General features: G+C 37.5%; 1 protein-coding gene across 1 annotated transcript in view; it reads left to right on the forward strand.

Moving 5' to 3' along the window:
• hdac4 (histone deacetylase 4) overlaps nucleotides 1-15,834 on the forward strand; it is a 261,791-nt gene that overhangs the window by 183,400 nt on the left and 62,557 nt on the right. The window contains exons 11-17 of the mRNA XM_016554337.1: nucleotides 395-511; nucleotides 738-948; nucleotides 3,558-3,751; nucleotides 7,624-7,830; nucleotides 9,344-9,530; nucleotides 9,667-9,800; nucleotides 13,580-13,682. Coding sequence (XP_016409823.1) covers nucleotides 395-511; nucleotides 738-948; nucleotides 3,558-3,751; nucleotides 7,624-7,830; nucleotides 9,344-9,530; nucleotides 9,667-9,800; nucleotides 13,580-13,682 — 1,153 coding nt within the window. The remainder of the gene's footprint in view (nucleotides 1-394; nucleotides 512-737; nucleotides 949-3,557; nucleotides 3,752-7,623; nucleotides 7,831-9,343; nucleotides 9,531-9,666; nucleotides 9,801-13,579; nucleotides 13,683-15,834) is intronic.

Below are 15,834 nucleotides of genomic sequence, written 5' to 3' on the forward strand. Positions count from 1 at the left end.
ACACTAAATGCGCACACGCACTAGTCTAGACTTCACGTAATGTATGCGTGCGCTCTGTAGGGATGTTTTGAATGGTTTTTGCAAAATACTCGATAATGTCAAATCGCACATCGTTAAAACAACAATTACGATATTATTGCAGACGATATATATCGCACACCCCTAGTTATAGCTCAGTTTTATTGGTGACCACACTTGTCGCTTGTTGCTTTAGGAAGTGTTCTGTGATTTTCCTGGCCGTTTCCATGCATGTTTTTAAGCCGCGGACAGTCTCCTTCTGTAGACGGGTCCCGCAGGGGTCCGGAGAGCGACCAGACAGAGCTGTTTGTTTTTATCGGTGGGGTTTATTTTTCTGTGCATATGTTTGTGTGTGTGTGTGTGTGTGTCGTTCCAGCCATCTTTGGCGCACAGACTCACGGGCAGAGAGGGTCCTGTTAGCCAGCTGTGTCTGTACACATCGCCCTCCCTTCCCAACATCACCCTGGGCCTGCCAGCCACCGGCCCCTCCCTCGTGAGTCCATCTTTCTTTCTCTCCGTCATAGAGAGGCCCCTGTCTGGACCGTCAGGGGGCCACATGTGGCTTTCAGCACCAGTGGTGTTTCAGAAAGAGCCTTTTGAGAGACAATAACTGACCGCGGGTCTCTGACGCACGCGAAACATAATTTACGAGGGAATGTTCTCTCTTCTTTGCCTTAGATTCTTTTGCAATTATTCTCTTTCATTCTCTGTTCACATAGGTGGGTTCTGGCCTACAGGATGGTGACAGAATGGCAGTGCCAGGCTTGCAACCAGGAATACCCATAACCACTCCGTTCATGCCAGGAGCCCACCTGCCTTCTTACCTGGCTGCGTCCACCTTAGAGCGGGAGGGTGGCTCGGCACACAACACTCTCCTGCAGCATATGGTGCTTCTGGAGCAGTCGGCCGCACAGAACTCCCTGGTCACAGGTCAGTCGCAGTCATAATAACCAATATTGATGTTACCGAGACACCTTAACCTGCAGAGACGTTTTTATTGAAGTTGTCCTCTGGTAAGACAGAAAGTGAGAAGAGAATGTCTAAAACATCTATCCATAGAAGTTTGAATTAAATTTTACATTTAGAAATGAAAAATAAATGTGTAATCTGTGTCATGTCAAGACAAAAATTTTAATTATTGGGGAATATGAGAACAATTTTCTTTAAAATAAAATACTTCGATTTTTATTGTATTATTATTTAATTTAATATATTATATTATAAATATGTTATTATCAAATTAAATACATATTATATTATATTATATATTTGTTAAATACAAAAATGCACTTTTTCTATAACTAGTAAGCTTTGTTGTACTTTTTTCCCCCACATTTTCTTAATGGCATCCGTAAACCAAACATAATCAAAATAATTAAAATAAATCAAAATCATATATATTTATTACAATGCATTATTATTGGTTTTATTTTACTAATCATTATTCATATAGATATCTGTAAACTATGTCTGCAAAGTGTAATATTAATTACGATTTAGATAATTAATTTATATTTTGTTCTTTTGTTTATTACATTTTTAAATAATTTTTGTATTTAATATTTTTTATTATTTATGCTTTATTTATATTGTATTGTATTAAATGAAAAATACAATGTAAATACAATAACAAAAATACAATGGACTATTATGTTTCAAAATCGTGTTTTACTAGATATTATTCCAAATTTGTACGTTTCGATTTATTTATTTTTGTGTTTTTTTTTTTATCCAATATAAGAATGTACTGTTATGTTTCAAAGTTTTATTGTATTATTCACATTTTCTTAAAGATATCATTAAACCAGACTTATGTCTGTGACATAATTTCCCATTATTTGCACATTACGTTTTAAAATTGCACCAAAGGGGGGCCTCGGAACAGCCAGCTGCCCCGGGGCCTTGCAGGATCATAATGCATCGCGTTCCGCTCTCCCCGCAGATGTCATGCATTTATTGGTTATAATTAGTCCAGCATAGGTTATGCGGCGCCCTTTATAAATTGGATTCAATTTCCTCCGATACGCACTAAAGAAGGCTCATTTTAATCAAATTAGTCATAGGCGGTGTTAATTAGCCTCCTGATGTGCCAGGATCGGCTTCACGAGAGACGGGAGAGAGAGGCTGCCAATAAGAAGAGGTCAATACTTATCCTGAGGATGAGAGAGAGAGAGACGCCTCGCTGGCGCAGTCAATTGTGACTAATGATTTGTGCCATCATAGACCATCACGTTAAAGAGGAAACCTCTTCTCCGCCCACTGTTGTCAGGGAGACTAGCGAATCCACAGGAAGTGTACAAACAGGAAGTGTCAAGCCCCTGGGAGGAGTAGTGATGGAGAGTGTGTCTGGAGCAGAGTGGCGCAATAATGCAAAATAAATAAATAATAACGTTTTCTGACTGAAAACTGCAGCTTTTCTTTTGGCGCTCCATCATTTAGTGTACTGGAGATGCATGTTTCAATTCATAAAGGTCACATACTGGGCTACTCTGTGGTCTTCATAACACTGCTCTCTGCTGGATTCTGATTGGTCGATTGTGGTATTCCGGGGTCAACATATTTTTTGTATAATTATTCTGCACAGTATAATTGATTGTTGTCCAAGGCAAAAAATTTCCTACATAGCTGTGCTTTTTCAGTGTTTATATGATCAGCAATGAACAGTGACTAGCAATTACAAGCTACATAGTTTTTATGTTTTTGTTGTATATATTGAAATGTTTTTATATACATGTTTTAATGATTTTATAGAATTATATAAAGTTATAATATAGTATGTATTATGTAATATGTATTTCATAGTTTACATAGTTTTTTTCATAATTATAAATGAATATGATTAGTTTATTTTTTATAATTCTATAAAATCACAATAAAATCTAAAATTATTTATGTATTTATATACATACATGTTTTAGTAATTTTATAGAATATAATTCAATTAAATTGCTATTTTTATGTATAATAATGTTATCTATATTTTCTATAAAATTAATGAATATATATTATATATTTATATTAATATATTATGTTCACATTTATATATACAGTTTATATATTTTTACTATATATCACGTTTAACATATTTTTATACATGTTTAACTAATTTTGTAGAATTGTATTTTTAATTTTTATTATGTGTGTGTATATATATATATATATATATACACACACACACACACACATAAACATCTTTAGCCATTTTTGGCCACATCTTTTGCTGTTTCGTTTACACATTTTGCACCATTAGTTACATATTTAGGACAGCATGTTAAGTTTGAAATGGTAACTCTCAAGATCAGTGCTCTGTTTACACTCTGTCACTTTTTGAGAAGGATCTTGTCAGTTTTATGTACATTGTGCATTAGATGCTTCATGAGCCATCCGTGGGCACGAGGCAGAGATGTGCTTAAATCTTCAGCCGTGTGTTCAGGAAACATAACCCCCCGAGAGCCAAAACGCGAGGTGTTAATTAGTTCGGGGCTGAGTGCTAACTAGAATCTGCTGTGTAACCCAAAGTCCATGTGTTGTGTCCCCAGGCCTGGGGGTCGTGTCCCTGCAGTCGCATTCCATCCACAAGCCCCGGCAGCATCGGCCCCTCGGACGCACGCAGTCGGCCCCCCTGCCCCAGAATGCCCAGGCGCTGCAGCAGCTGGTGGTTCAACAGCAACACCAGCAGTTCCTGGAAAAACACAAGCAACAGTTCCAGCAGCAACAGCTTCACATCAGCAAGGTACAGCACTCTGTCTGTCTTTAGCTCCCTTAATCACCATGGCAACCAGCAGGATGCGCCTTCCTTATACGGTCAGACTGCAAGCACTATGCTTGTGTGTGTGTGTGTGTGTGTGTGTGTGCGTGTGGGACTGCAGTCATGAACAGACCCAGACTGAATCTTTGGATAGAATCGCAATTAAACAGGGTGTAACGGAAACAAATTTGTCAGCTTGTACCATTTCAAAAGACTGATACATTTTAATTTCATGTATTTATATATTTTCTAAGTTTTAGAAATAAAGAAATAAAGTTTTCTTGACCATTAATTAATCAAATGAATTCATAAAATATATACAGTTCAAAAGGGTCGTAAGATTTTTTGAAACAAGTCTGGTTATTGGTTATTCTCACCAAAGCTGCATTTATTTGTTTTTGTTTTTTTTAAATCCAGTAAAAACAGTAATATTGTGAAATATTATTACAATTTAAAAGAACTGTTTTCGATTTGATTATATTTTAAAATGTAATTTCTTCCTGTGATGCTAAATCTGAATTGTCAGCATCATTACTCCAGTCTTTAGTGTCACGTTTCCTCAGAAATGACTCTAATATGCTGATTTAATAAAGATGATAATAATAATGATAATGTTGAAAATAGTTGTGCTTTGATGAATAGAAAGTTTCTAAGAACTGCTTTTTTAATAGATTTTTATAACATTGTAAAAGTCACTTTTGATCAATTTATTGCATCTATGCATTCAATTTTACTAACCCCAAACTTTTGAAACAGCAGTGTATTTTTTGTACCATTTTTTCTTCACTTTTTCATTCAAATGTTTTGCTGTAAAATTATGCCACTGATTAGCTTGTCTCTCCCTACATGTTTAAACTACTTTTATAATTGTATATATCCAGGGTTTGAAATTAACACCCGCCAAATGCGGGTAAAAATCAGCTGTGGCGGGTAACGTCTGCACAGGTTTAGCGCAAATACTGAACTCGTGAGACATCATGACATTATCGAGTATATTGCAAAAGATAAACAAAACACAACTACAAAATCCCTGTATATATCTGAGTATTTCACAGATTACTAGTGTTGGGCCGTTATCCAACAGGGTTTTGGTTTGTTTCTAATGCCTGTGCTCTCACCACCGCAGTTGTGCATTATAGATTAGTTATGGGGTTAATCCATGCCTGCACACAAACATGTCAGAATGAGCTCACCGGGTGTGGATCACTCAGCGCTACACTCGGGGCTTCCGGGAATACTGCCTCTGCTCAGCAGATGTCAGAGGAATTGAATGCTTCCCAAGCATTTACGCTGTTTAGATATGACTCCATTCCTGTGTTTTTAAAGTTCACAGGGGAGATATGAGGAGACATATGTTGTGAATCAGTGCATGTGGTTCTCTGCATATCTGTGCACTTAATTTGTGCTTTTTATTCAATGTATCTAGGACAAAATCTGCTAAATGGATTTAAACATGGTGAAACATGTTAAAGGGATAGTTCATGCAAAAATAGCTGTCACTTGTTCCGAACATGTACGAGTTTCTTTCTTCTGTTGAACACAAAAGAAGATATTTTTAAGAATGTATGTAACCAAGCTGTTACCTGTAGCTATTGACTTCCAACGTATTTTTTTTCTTCCATTCTATGGAAGTCAACCGTCAACTCTTTGGTTACCAACATTACTATCAACAAAGAAATAAATTCGTACAGGTTTGGAACAGGTGGTCGGTGAGTTAATGATAGAATTTTCATTTTTGGGTGAAATAAGTTTCTTTCTTCTGTTGAACAAAAAAGAAAATATTTTGAAGAATGTTGGTAACCATACAGTTGCCGGGAGCCATTGACTTCCACAGTATGGAAAAAATACTGCGGAAGTCATTAACTACCAGCAATTGGTTACCAACATTCTTCAAAATATCTGCTTTGGATGAAGTCCTGTATTGTTAAAGTCAACATACACAACCTGTTTTACTTCCATTAAGTCACAATGAGACATGAGAACCAAAAATATTTGGCATAATTGACTTCACAAATCTTGCATGACTTCTTTAGATTCACCACATGTAAATATACACACATGTAAATGAGATTTATGTGCTGCAGCAGTGAAGGTTGTTGGTTAAAAATGTCTTAATTTCTGTGGTTTCCTAAAATTTGATTTCGGAATCCCAAAAAATAGTACTCAAGACTGTTTTTATGGCATTATTTTTCCTTTTTGTCTGTCACTTTTGGAGCTTGACAGCCTTTGCTTACCAATGGACTGATATGTGGGTGGGTAAATGATGACAGAATTCAAATAACCTAATTAATATTCATGACCCAAGCCACACCTGTCAAGTTTGTGTGCAGAGCTACTGACGCTGACAGAAAGTCTAACTTTGTGAACAACCAAAGATGTTTTAGACCTAATTATTGAACTTTTGTGACAAAAAGACCAGGGTGATTGACGTTTTTGGGAAGTTTTTCAGCTGTCAAATTGTATCTGGTATCAAGTTTGGGATTATTCCTGTCATTTTGGCTTTGACTGATTTATTTTACAAAGAAATGTAATGTGTAATTTACCTGGCATGAACATCCGACATGTTCACTACGCTGAAGGGAGAGATGGAGCTGCAGTGAGGATGGGGGAAAAACAAAGAGGAGAATATAAAAAAAGAAAAGCTTGTTTAGAATGAAGCACAGGGATGAGGCAATTGCCGAACGCTCTGACGTCAATTATGTTCCCTCGGCACATTGCCAGGGGGCTGTGTTTTCACCACACTCAAGTGTGTGTGTGTGTGTGTGAAGGCGGGGCTAGAGCTGTCATTGCCACAGTGATAGGGTTAGACACAGCTGTCACAGCATGAACTTGAGCCAAGAGGACGGTTTCTTTTGTTCATGTTGTTCCAAGAGTATTATTTAATGCAACTGTAGCTTTGACTCTGTATTTTTTGACACAAGATGTGTGTGTGTTGCAGAGGTCTTAAGTCCTTTTCTCATGAAGTCCTGTTTTGTTAGTCAACATTCACAATCACAACCAGTTTTACTTCCATTAAGTGATGTAATTCTGAGCGAACCAAGGTATTAATAAAGTAAATGGGGTCAGTTTTATTTTATGTTGGTTTTTAAGGGTTGGTTTATACTTTTTAAATAGTTAGCTACACTACAAACACTGGCTAACAAATGTTTAACAGTCTGATAGATATATCATCAGATCGTTAAACAATTGTTAACAATTTCTATAATAAATTATATATATATATATATATATATATACAGTGGGTACGGAAAGTATTCAGACCCCCTTAAATTTTTATTGATTTTATTTTGTACTTATTCAGAAGTTTCAATTGTTATGATTTTGTAATGGTTTAAAGTTTCTTCTGCTCACCAAGGCTGAATTTATTTGATCGCAGATGCAGTAAAACCAGTAATATTGTGAAAGGTCATTACAAATTAAAATAACTGGTTTCTATTTTAATATATTTTAAAATGAAATTTATTCCTGTCATGGCAAAGCTGAATCTTGCAGAAACCATTACGCCAGCCCCACAGATTCTTTGATGAATAGAAAGTATAAAAGAACAGCGTTTATTTGATATTTAATAGAAATAGATCTTTTGTAACATTATAACTGTCTTTACTGTCACTTTTGATCAATTTAATGTGTTCTTGCTGAATAAAAGTATTCATTTCTTTCAACAAAAAGAAAGAAAGAATCTTATTGTTTAGTACACTTAATAATTGTAACAAGTTTTTCCTTTTTTAAGGTGTTTGTTCCAGGACTATTGAATAAAGATCCCAATCATATTTTCTAAAGAAGTCATTCATTTTGAATCAGTAGAAGTCTGATTCATCAGTTGAATTGATGGGGATTTTGACATGTGTTTCTCTCAGATGATGGCTAAGCCGAACGAGCCGAGCCGACAGCATGAGAGCCACCCGGAGGAGACGGAGGAGGAGCTGCGGGAGCACCAGGGGCTGGGCGACTCCACGGAGGCTCTTCCTCACGGGGTCCCCATCAAACAGGAACCTCCGGATGAGCAGGATGAAGAGTTCCAGCAGAGAGAGATGCAAGCCGAGGAAGAGCTGCTCTTCAGACAGGTGAGGGTGTTAGAGCAGACAGACAGCTGCAGGAATATACTGTATGAAAGCGCATCTGTCGCTGTTTCTGTGAATGGCACTGGATGAAGTCACAAACACACTGAGCACCAGAAGGGGGCAGCACCAGGCTCCTATAAAGAGTCAGACACCCTGTTGGTGAAAAAGGGGTTATTAACTCTTAAGAACGTTCTGTCCCAACAAGATACTGCGTATTTCTGGCACTTACTCAGCTGGAGACATGCATTCATTTTACAGACCGTTGCCGAGGAGGTGCGTGGTTGTTTTTCACGGTCACGTTTTTAGATTTAACGTTACAGTAGGCGAATATTTTTTCCAGAAAATCTAAACCGGAGAAGCAGGAATAATACTGTGAAAACAAAAATGATTTACAGTGATGCTGTTTGCCAGCTCTGACTAGTACGCTCTCTGACCATCCAATCAAAGGACGATAAAATGCTGACGTTAGCATACGCCTGCTAGATGGCCCTGGTGCTGCCAACTCGAAATCTGATTGGTTAAAGCAACGGTTTCATTGCCATTTATTTAAGCTAACAGAATCCTGCACTGTTGATTCTGAAGGCCTTAGGCAGATTTCTTTGACCCTGGCAACACCGATTGCTGATATATGATTGGATAAAAGCTCTAATATAAATATACACTACTGGAAGAAGCGCAACCAAGAAAAACGCTGAAATGAAGAGAACAGACTATTGGAAATAATTGAATACACATTCATTGAAAAATATATTAAAACTAAGACTGATTCTGATAGTGTTTAGGTCAGCAGAGAAGGCCCTGACGGCCCACCACTGGTAGAATGATTTCTGATCATGTGACACTGAAGACTGGAGTAATGATGCTAAACATTCAGCTTTGCATCATAGAAATAAATGACATTTTAAAATATATTCAAATAGGAAACACTTATTTTAAAGCGTAATAATATTTCAAAATATTACTCTTTTTACTGTATTTGTAATTAAATAAATTCAGCCTTTATAAGAAGCTTCTTTCGAAAACATTAAATCTTACTCACCCCAAACTTTTAGTGTCATTAAAAAAAAAAAAAGCATATTTATGAATTAATTTGTATTTTTCAAGCCAGGTTCAATTTTTATTCTTTCAAGTAACCACCTCAACCATATGTACTTTGGTGCCTACAGACCTTCATATACTGGCTTAGATATTTTCATGTTTTACTGTCTTGAAGAGCTAAACACAAAGCATTGTGGGATATGAAGTGGAGCTCAGAACACTCTTGCCTTTATAAGCTTAATAAGTGAAGATTTTCAAAATGTAAAGCATTTCCTACATATAACACTTTTGTTAGTGGTTTGCAATGTATCGAGTGCCACCTGCTGGTTATTTTTGTAACTACAGGGTGCCTAAAAACACTTCTTCTCTATAAAGTATGAAACGTCCGTATAAGGATATGTATGTTAATTTTCACATATTGACTTCATAGCAAAGTTCATTTATTTCAAGCTAAACTTCTGTTCTTGTCTCTGAGCAGCAAGCTCTCATGTTGGAGCAACAGAGGATCCATCAGCTGAGGAACTTTCAGGCGTCCATGGAAGCGGCCGGTCTATCTGTGACCTTCCCAGGCCATCGGCCCCTGTCCAGAGCACAATCATCCCCGGCCTCTGCGACCTTTCCCATTGTGGTGCAGGAACCTCCAGCCAAACCGCGCTTTACCACCGGTCAGTCACTGGATTAGATGCTCCAAATAATTTACCAACTGAACAGCTAAGCCTCGGGACATTACCTTACAAACAAAAAAAAGTGTATTTATATTAGCTTGCAGCCCTCTTTAAATAAGTATTTGTGTCTTTACAGGTCTGGTGTACGACACCCTGATGCAGAAACACCAGTGCATGTGTGGAAACAGTAACAACCACCCCGAACACGCCGGGCGTATCCAGAGCATCTGGTCACGACTGCAGGAGACGGGACTGCGCGGCCAGTGTGAGGTAGCCCGTTCACCCACATCTCTCCGTTTATGACATATCAGCACTTTTAGCGGTAACATGATGTAATCTTTCAGCACCAAACATATTTAAGTGGTATTTAGCTTCAGCCTGCTGGTTACTGTGGCAGGGTGAAGGATATTTTTACGATCTGTAGAGGGCGCTGTTCAGCCATCACAAACACAGCCACACACTCCTGTTGATGAAACTTTATGAATAAACCAGAGTTTTACTCAAAGGAAAAGGGGGTGTGAGATTGTTTTGAGTGTGTTCGAGGAGTTTTTCATTACAAATTGGAAAAAGAAAAAAAAAATCATCATGTCTTAGTATTTGGTTCGTCCCACTTTTCCTCTAATGAAGGTAGCAATGAAGCTACATGAACACCACAGGCTTGTTCAAAACCTGATGCTTATGTTCTCCAGCATCATCTGAAAATGATCCTAAGAGCATCTTGTGCTTCAATGGAAGCAGCAGTTTCTGAATTTTGCTTTGAAGAGTAACATGACCAATTTTAAGAATTATAATGACCTAAAAATACTTTTAATTTAGACTTAGTAAGATTTTTTAAATGTTTTGGAGTCTTATATTCACTTACAGCATTTATTTAATCAAAAATGTGAAGTATCATTACAATTTAAAATAGCTGTTTTCTATTTGAATATATTTTAAAATGTAATTTATTCCTGTGATGCAGTGCTGAATTTTCAGCATCATTACTCCAGTCTCGGTGTCACATGATCCTTCAGAAATCATTCTAATATGCTGATTTACTGCTCAAGAAACATTTCTTATTATTATCAAAGTTGGAAACACTTGTGCTGCTTAATAATTTTGTCGAAACCATGATGGATTTTTTTTTTCCCCAAGATATATTGGATATCTTTGATGAACAGAAGGTTTAAAAGAACAGCATTTATTAAAAAATTATTTTTTTTAAACATTATGAATGTCTTTAGTGTCCCTTTTGATTAATTTAAAGCATCATTGCTGAATAAAATTATGAATTGCTTTAAGAAACAAACACATTTTAAACATTATTTCTTCTTAATTTAATACTAAATGTTTCAAATATCCTGCAGCTTAGTTTATTTACAAGTTTAAACTACACAAATCACAGATTTCCGTTTACAGACTCTAGAACCTGCATGAAACTCCTCACAAAGCACCACACAATTCATATCTGTTTGTTTGTGCATACACACACACACATATAGAACAGCATTTATTAAAAGATTATTTTTTTTAAACATTATGAATGTCTTTAGTGTCCCTTTTGATTAATTTAAAGCATCATTGCTGAATAAAATTATTAATTGCTTTCAGAAACAAACACATTTTAAACATTATTTCTTCTTAATTTAATACTAAATGTTTCAAATATCCTGCAGCTTAGTTTATTTACAAGTTTAAACTACACAAATCACAGATTTCCGTTTACAGACTCTAGAACCTGCATGAAACTCCTCACAAAGCACCACACAATTCATATCTGTTTGTTTGTGCATACACACACACACATATATATATACATATAAATATATATGCACGCTTTAAGCTATAATTAACATTATTTTACCCCATTTACCACATTTTGCACGATGCTTAAATCCGTTTTCCCCCAAAATCAGCGCAGAAAAGCAGTCTGTGCCTGCTTATCTCTGCCTCCACGTGCTGAGGGCAATTCCTGAGCTCTCCCATCATCTCGAGCTCTGATCGCTGGTGCCTAATGGCTCTCGCTGGATCTAATCTCTCCTGCCACGCTGGCTCCATTGCGTCAGGCCTGTTAGAGTAGGTCGCATAGCTGCAGTCTCTGTTTTCCTCCAAACAAACAAGTAAACAAGCATGACAATGGCACGGCTGCGCACCCGCTCTCTCGCCTACATTCGCTCCTTGATGGGGATGTTTATTGTTCTGGGAGATGGAAACAGGGAATTGGGCCTCAATTAAAGGCAGTCATGACTCTAAACAAGTAAACAAGCACGACAATGGCACGGCCGCGCGCCCGCTCTCTCGCCTACATTCGCTCCTTGGTGGGGATGTTTATTGTTCTGGGAGATGGAAACAGTGAATTGGGCCTCAATTAAAGGCAGTCATGACTCTAATACCCCCTAATCTACAGCAGGGGGGCCCTTAAAGAGTGCGGGGTTGTTTTAAGCTGCCGCCAGCCAGCACCGGGCCCCCTTTAACTGCCCCTGCTGTTAAATCTGAGAGGTAGTACGTCCTGTTGCAGGTGTCACCTCGGAGCGGCCCAGAGCGCTTCCACAGGTGGGCAGGTCCGCCTCCCTCTCGGATGGTTTGTGTCTCAGAGGCCAGAGCTATTAAAAAAGGGAAAATGACATTATTGCAAATCCAGCAACTCCGGCACCTCCGAGGGCCGACGGCTTTGTTCTACAGGCATGTGGGGCCCAGTTTGGAGTGGGAGGTGGACAGCGGGTCTGTTTCAGCTCTGCTTAGACAGCTAAAGACTTTAGAGGGGGCAGGATGGCTGTCGATTTTGCAATCAATGAAATATGTCTTGCCAAAACATTCCAGTCAACAAACTAATAATAACAGGTGTTGTAAAAAAGACATGACCTAGACCGGGGGTGTCCAGTCATGTTCCTGGAGAACTCCAACACACTTTTCTGGAAGTTTCTAGAGAGTCGAAGGGCCTTGATTAGCTGGTTCAGGTGTTTTTAATTAGTGTTAGAGCTCAACTCTGCAGGACAGGTTTTTTAAGGACACTTTCCTTACACTTTTTTTTTACATATTAATCAGGTTGTTCAGAAATACATAATATTTATACATAATTGTATAAAAATCTAGAATGTTTGCTTTACTTACATGATTTTGTTTTTTAAAAATCCATGTTTTTAGACAGATTTGTCTTATATAATGTAAAATCATTTGCATTTGCAACTTGTTTAAATGGGATTTTATTTAATAAAATGTTCAAATTAGAATTTTGAGATTGTGAACAAGTGAACTGTAAAGAAATGCTTATTCGGCAAGGATGCATTAAACTGTCCTGAAGAAAGGTTTAGGATTTCGAAACATTTTAAATTAAATTAGGAAATATAATACCATTCACAGGTTTAGGGTCAGTGCTCCTTTTTTTTTTTTAAACAAAGTTAATGTTTTATTCAGTAAGGATGCATTAAACTGATGGAAAGTGACAGTCAAGACTTCTACATTGTTACAGAGGATTTTTATTTCAAATAAATGCTGTGCATTTTTAGCTTTCTATTCATCAAAGTATTATAAAAAATATATGTTTTCAACATTGGTAATAATAAGAAATCAGCATACTGAAATGATTTTTTGCTGAGTCATATGACACTGAAGACTGGAGTAATTATGAAAAATTCAGCTTTGCTATCACAAAAAAATACACATTTTAAAATATATTAAAACAGACAAAGGCTTTTTTTTTAATGGTAAACATTTTTCACAATATTACTGTTTTTCTTGTATTTTTAATCAAATAAATGCAGCCTCAGTGAACATAAAAGACTAATTAAATATATATTTTTTTAATTCTTACTGACGCCAAACTTTTGAATATTAGTTCACGATTAAGAACATAGAATATACACAAAAAATTTTGTATTTCAATGAACAATAATTGTACACTATATTTTAACAAAAACTGGCATCAAATCTCAAAATTAAGACTATATTTCAGCTGATTAATATCAATATGTTGCTACATAAGAAACTCACAGCCTCCACCTCATCCATGTCAAACCGAATATAGCATCTTTTCCTACTTAGGTTTTAACTCACTTTTTTTTTTTTTGCAGTGTATTCGAGGCAGGAAAGCCACTCTGGAGGAGCTACAGACGGTCCACACTGAGCCTCATGTGCTGCTTTACGGAACCAACCCTCTCAGACAGAAACTGGACAGTAAGAGCAAACACACACACACACACACACACCTGACTACACCACGGGCTGAATCTGACTGAGTTTTGTGAATGAGCACATTGTTGTATTTCTCTCTCTGTGACAGTTGGAGTCTGCGATGGCCTTCTCAGTTATTAGCCCGTGAAGCTTCTCCTGGACTTCTGCAATTATCCACATTATTTACGCTTCTGCAGCCAGATCCGCCTTACAGCATGTTTCCTAAATGCTGCAATTTGTTTCATTTCTTGTTTTGGCCCGTTGTCATTCCCTCCCCATCCCAAACTCCCTGGCGTTCCCCTCTGTCAGCCCACTCTCTGCTTTCATCAGTCATGGCCTTGATCTGAGTTTGCCCCTGAGCTGTCCGTCAAGGCCGTCACCTCTCTGCCAATAACAACCACACATGCAGTTTTCCATGACTTCAGCTCCGGCCCCCTTATGCAGCGATCAAACACATGCTTAAACGACATGCCCGCTCACACACACGTGCACACGCACGGATATTTCACACTCGTCGAGTACGGAGACAACATGTTTCCACCTTTCCTATCTGATTGGGTCGGTTTATTCAACAGACTTTTTTGATCTTGCAACAATGTGTTGCTTCATAAGCACGATTGATTTGAAAAATAGGGCAATTTTAATCAATAGATGCTTTGCCTCATTGAGAAACGTTGGATTATTGCATGTGTGTTTGTGCAGTAATATAGTAGGGGATGGTCATTGTGGTCATTTTGTTGAGTATTCGGGGTTGGTGGTCTTAGACCTCAGACCTTAATGGTTGCACTTTTTGGTTCTCTAAAAATAGGTAATTTGTCAATCAAACTACATTGATATGTTTTTGATGAATTTAAAAGAGCCTGCTCTAAAGAGTAAATTAGTTGAATCAAATGACACTGGTTGCATTTTTTTGATTCACTAAAAAGAGCTGGCTCATAAGAGTCATTGATTTGTGAATCATACGACACTGTCTACACTATATGTTTTTGATTCACTAAAAAGAATCAGCTCATAAGACTTATTTGTTGTTGAATCAGATGACTATGTTTGTACTGTGTTTTTGATTTGCTAAAAAGAATTGGCTCATAAGAGCCATTAGTTTGTGAATCAAATGACACTATTTGCACTATGCTTTTGATTCACTTAAAAGAGCCGGCTCATAAGAATCATTGATCCGTGAATCAAATGACATGGGTTGCACTAAATGTTTTAATTCACTTAAAGGCAGAGTAAGCGATTTCTGGTAGCCAATGTTGATATTTGAAATCACCAAAACAAACACGCCCCTACCCCAAAGGGGTCTTGCCCCTATTTTGATAGCTCCGCCCCACATATACGTACGCAACCCAGGCAACGATTAGTTCTGTGTAACAAAGCAAAACCAATGTTACACCATGTCTACGGACGTGAGCGGCGCGGCAAGGAAACTGCTGCCGGGTTTTATTTATGACGTGCTGACACAAATTTCAAATGGTTTTCAACGGTCGTTTGATCGCGTCCAGTGTAGGCAGACTTTAGCTGTTGTAGACACGGTGTTACTCACCTATTGAGAAGAAACAAAGCAACCTCGGCGTCCGATCGCAGGCCTCCGCTCCTTGAGTTCTCTCCAGCGCTGGAAAGCTGATCCGATATTTACACGGGTCCTACTTCTTGCCTTATCGTTCCGCAGACATTTTCCCTCTTTTGTTTTTTATCCGCCATCTCTATCTTTCTGTCACTCGGCTCGGCTAATGTCCGTCCCATGCACTCAACGCGCTCTCCTCCACATCACGAGTAGACACGCCCCTTATTGATGATTGGCTACAAGTTTGTTTTGCGATTCAGCCCGAATCAGTTTTCTAAAGTGTTTTTGAAAAATCACATACCCTGCCTTTAAAATAAAAACTGTATTGTAAATTGTACGTATCTTGCTATGTTAGTTTCTCAACTACCCTCTGAGGATATTTACATTTATGCATGTGGCAGCCACTTTTATCCAATAAATAAATAAATACTTTTTTATCAGTATATTTTATCAGTATATTATATACTTTAAAGTTGTCCAAATGAAGTCCTTAGCTATGCATATTACTAATCAAAAATTAAGTTTTGATATATTTACGGTAGGAAATTTACAAAATATCTTCATGGAACATGATCTTTACTTAATATCCTA

This window comes from Sinocyclocheilus rhinocerous, unplaced genomic scaffold, assembly GCF_001515625.1.
Source record: "Sinocyclocheilus rhinocerous isolate Xijiao unplaced genomic scaffold, SAMN03320098_v1.1 scaffold2541, whole genome shotgun sequence".
NCBI classification, from domain to species: domain Eukaryota; kingdom Metazoa; phylum Chordata; class Actinopteri; order Cypriniformes; family Cyprinidae; genus Sinocyclocheilus; species Sinocyclocheilus rhinocerous.